At 40.5% G+C, this 5000-nt stretch overlaps 1 protein-coding gene across 1 annotated transcript in view; it reads right to left on the bottom strand.

Annotated features, from left to right (window-relative positions):
- Positions 1-808: 808 nt before the first annotated feature.
- LOC138973161 (uncharacterized) overlaps positions 809-5000 on the bottom strand; it is a 34732-nt gene continuing 30540 nt past the window's right edge. Inside the window, exons 10-11 of the mRNA XM_070345837.1 lie at positions 4111-4143; positions 809-2149 (exon numbers count right to left, since the gene is read on the bottom strand). Of these exons, the coding sequence (XP_070201938.1) occupies positions 1887-2149; positions 4111-4143 (296 nt within the window). The 3' untranslated portion in view covers positions 809-1886. The remainder of the gene's footprint in view (positions 2150-4110; positions 4144-5000) is intronic.

Here is a 5000-nt window from a genome sequence, read left to right on the forward strand (position 1 = left end):
ACACACACACACACACACACACACACACACACACACACACACACACACACACACACACAATTTTCAAGTCCATAAAATTTAGCCAAACTGTGCAAATTTCGCCCACTTCTCGTTCTGAAAACATGACTATTCCGTTACATCGAACAGATGCCTCTTTTTGTTAAAAATTGGGGACTTGGGCAAACACACAAGGAGAGGCGCGTTAAAGCCCCCGAACCTCTACTTTTGTTTTTCTGTTTGCAACTCACTTTTTGCAACCCACTTTCCAATGAACTTGACCTTGAACATAAAAAATTGTTTTGTTGTAAAGGACATCATATAAACCCATGAAATACATCTTATTGCAAAAAACTGTCTGTTAAAAGCTTTATCATTACACACAACGCACACCAACCGAAAGCAACAGTTCTCTGCAGTTATGGGGAGGCGTTTACTTGTTCTAATTTAAGAGAGAGAAAAAACTTCAGCTTTTGAGTTGTGGTGTGCATAAAATAATTTAAAAAAAACCACGTTACTTCTGTCATTGAACTATATAAAACATAGAAAGTCATCCCAAGGTGAATGCACTAGTTCTCTGCTACGCTATGAAAGACCAATCCCTTGAGCTGTCAGGCGAACAACACTTTATTTGAACCCTTAACAACCAAGCTAATTAACGAATGCGACGGTGGCAAGCTTAGGCTTGACTGACAACTCGCTCCGACAGGTTGTTCGCCTCGACTGTCAGTGGGGCCATTGATGTGATGTCGCAAAAGTGGCCTTTATGACTCCACACACACGGACACATACACACACACACACACATCAATCTTTTCTCAACCTTTCTTTACTCAAAAAAACTTGCACAAACCATAGACCAATGCCTATGCACAAACGAACAGGAGGTGTCGTTATCCTGATTTTACCATCTTTCTTGTTGATTTAATTTACTGTCACCTGTGTCTCGTCTGCTATTGAAATGAATGAAACAACAACTAAAATACAAAAAAATTATACAACGCAAGACGCGAACTCTGCAAGGGTCACTTATGAAAACAGCAGTTGAAAACAATCCCTGTTGTAACTACTTAAACATTAAACTCCGGAAACACCAATTTGTCTGTTTTGTAGCTTATTATTTGCGTTCTAACGTTAGATTTGTTGCTGAGACGAACTGCCCCACCTTGTGATTAACAACTATCGTGTTTTAAGCGCAGATATTTTGACGAGACAAGTATAATGTCGCATACCCATCAATGCAGTGTGTCACTTACATGAAGGTAAGGGAATAACGACGAAGTTGGAAATATTTCCTTTGTTCCATATCAAATAAAATAAGTGTGGTGCATCTGAATTGTTTACTTTCTGAACTATCATCAAATGTCTAATGTTGTCACGCCATAAACCAGCTAGTATAGACACCCACAGACGGAACATTTACAGTGTCAAAAACGCGAAACCAAAATGGCATCCTGGTAGTACCATAAATGGAATTCATAATCTAATATTGTAGACCTCCCGGAAAAAATAAACATCAATGTGTATGCATGATACTGGTACTCTGATCATGAACACGCTCACTGCTGCGCCAAGAATGAGTTGATAACTATCAGCCTCGCCACAAGGCCACCTTTAAAGGGCTTTGTGCAAAAGCTAAAATCCGCTTTTCCAAATAACACTTTTGCGAAAATCCACATGAACGCAAAAAGTAAAAGTACTCATGTGGATGAAATTGTTCTGCACTTTCACACACTGAAAAGCTTAATTTCAACTATTTTTCTCAAAGCATCAAAGGAGATAACGTATTCTTATCAAAGGTATATTGTGCATTGTAAGGTCCAAGGCGTGATTCCCACGATGGCATGTCCAGGAGTGTGGTGTTACGCTGGACGAGCGCTGTCACGGCTCTACCCCGCCACACGACCAGTCAGCACACGGCCACCATGCTGGGCCCTTGCCACCTTGTGCACCGCTCGCTGCTTGCTGTTGCATGTGCTGGAGTGGTAGTCACACAGCGCCAGGCGTGAGTCGTACTGCAGGTGCTCGGGACACGGCCTGACGAAGAAGTATCCCTCGCTACACGTGCTGAAGTAGTGACAGTCGCCGCAGTACTGGTAGTCGCCGTTCTGCACGTAGAAACAGTCGCCCTCCTCCTGCACGCACGGTCCAGCTGCAACAAAAAACGTTCTCCTTGTACAGGGTGACCCTCCCCAAAATGCCATCCACAAAAATGCTAATTGCTTCCACCTTTGCTGACCGAATAGCTTCATATTTAGTGTACATTAACTTATGCATGGACATTGCACAAAGTGACAATTGTGCAGATGACGTTTTTGCCATTTCAAAAAAAGTTTCCAATTTCGGGGATCGATTCAACAGTATACTGCGGTGGCCTAACAAATCCGATTTAAGCCCTCCAGATTGTTTATCTCTGTGGTTATTCCAATGACCTAGTATACCATAACCAACAATAGACAGTCAGTGACGTTAAATACAGCAACTACAGACAGGATCAGGGCATATTTCATGCGGAATGCGTTCATGTCATTGATGAATTTTGCGCTCCATTGCGCAAGTGTAACTTTATACCCCGGTATAAAGAGACGCCGCTTCTACTACGTTATAAAATTGTCGGAGAGTGTGGCCAATCGTGGGCCAAACGTGGGAGGATCTCCATGAGCGTGGTTTGGTCGGAGTGGGATCTGCTAGGTCGTCTGTTTTTGATGTCTGTCATTATGTTTGCTCAGTAGGGCCAGGGAAGACATTGACAAAATCTACGTAGCTACTCTGTCCTTTTGTTCAAGGGGCATACTTTATTTCTCTATAAACTCTTAACGTTGAAAATGGTCCCAAATGAAAGAAAATTGCTTGAATTTCAAAATACCTTAGATGTGTTAAAGTTAGATACAAATTGTGTATTTATTTCTTCTGTCTGAATGCGAAGTGAATAAAAACAAGTCGCGTAAGGCAAAATTACTACATATAGTCAAGCTGTCGAACTCACAGAATGAAACTGAACGCACTGTATTTTTCCCCAAGACCGTCCGCTCGTAAAAAAAGGCAATGAAATTGACAAGCCAGTACAGCGCGGTAATGGTTGCGCTGAGCAGGATAGCTCGCTTTACTGTATCTCTATTCTTTTTAACTTTCTGAGGTTGTTTTTAATCCACAAATAACATATCTATATGTTTTTGGAATCAGGAACGGACAAGGAATAAGATGGAATTGTTTTTCTTATTTTTAATTTTCTGAGCTTCTTTTTAATCCGAATAATACATATTTATATGTTTTTGGAATCAGAAAATAATGAAGAATAAGATTAAATTATTTGTAGATCGTTTTATACAAAAATAATTAAAATTTTCGGATTTTTAATGACTACACTAATTAATTCATTGTTAAGTCTCCAAGCTGAAATGCAATACCAAAGTCCGGCCTTTGTCGAAGATTGCTTGACCAAAATTTCAACAAAATTAGTTGGAAAATGAGAGCGTGACAGTGCTACCTCAACTTTCAAAAAAAAGGCGGATATGACGTCACCAAAGACATGTATCCACAAAATAAAAAATCACCTATCATAGGCTATTCAGGAAATCTCATGTAAAGTTTCATAAAGATCGGTCCGGTAGTTATCTCTGAATCGCTGTACACACACACACATACATACACACATACACCACGACCCTCATCTCGATTCCCTCTCTATGTTAAAACATTTGGTCAAAACTTGACTAAATGTAAAAATGGGGAGTGAATGTCTATTTTTAGTAACGACGTCATACTGTTGCATGACTCTTCGGGCAAATTTATGTTAACCTTGTGCATACCATATTGGGGATTTTTCAATTCTGAACAAAATGATACACAACACAAAAATATGCGACCAAAACTGCTTTTGAAAAACCTCATGTAATGAAATGGAGAAAACAAGGGAAATATCAAGAACAGTTGAGGGTAAACCAATCTCATTCAAAATGATGATGTCATTAATTCCCAGGTCTTTTTATATCTTTCGCCTGGCGTGAACATTTGGGAGCAAAATGAAAATAGGTAATTGAGTGCGCGTGCAAAGGAATAAACTGAAGACGGCCTGTGATATGAAAAATGTGTCCGCTGTTTGTGTATACTCACATATGTTCACAAATGGAACCGACGTGTTTCGTTCTGAAAAGTGCAGAAAAAAGGTTTAAATGATAGATAAATACAACATAAAAGTAGTCAGGGACATATACCCTTCAAAAAAAAGTTAGGGATCACTTTTTCAAACGCATGCCATACAGAAATTACAAGGTTTACATGGTTTAATTTTTTCTGTATTGTTTTATTGAAGAACTGAGGACTGTCTTCAGAAAATGTCACGTCAAACATGCCAGCGAAAACAACGCTAGAGCTTGTTACTCTACACAACCCTCTGATTTAAAATCACAACAGTAGTATTTCATACAACTAAAAACTGCAAAATCTTATCCCGGCAGCGATCACAAATTAATCTCCCACTAATCGGTAGTAAGATGTCCTACGACGTATGGTGATCTCTCCTCGGACCATCACAGAGCCCCTATTAAACGATTTCGTTCTAGAACAGCGCCATCTGCAAAACGCTCTCTACGGCGCGTCCATCAGCAGGATCCAAGAAGAGGCGGGACCCATCTGTAAACAAGAACTGAGCCCTACGATGACGTAACCACCTCACATGTTGAGTGCACCAGGCTCGGTGGACAGGCGGATGGTTGGCAGTCAATGTTGTTTTGCCGACTGAGCGACTTTCACTGAAGTTGAAAGCGTGTAAGCAGTTTGTAACACTTTGATTACTGACAACAGTGTTTGGTGGCAGCTCATGGTCGATGCCTGCTGCCTTTTCAGTAACCTTTTTTTGCTGCATGACCTTCATTTGGATGAGGCGATCCTTCATTGTTGTGGTGATTGTAGGCCGACCATAACAGTTGTTGTAATTGTACTCTGCCAATTGCTTGAAGCCATTCCTTCAGTCCGATGATATTGAAGTGAGACACTGCAACACG

This window comes from Littorina saxatilis, linkage group LG8 (assembly GCF_037325665.1).
Source record: "Littorina saxatilis isolate snail1 linkage group LG8, US_GU_Lsax_2.0, whole genome shotgun sequence".
NCBI lineage: Eukaryota > Metazoa > Mollusca > Gastropoda > Littorinimorpha > Littorinidae > Littorina > Littorina saxatilis.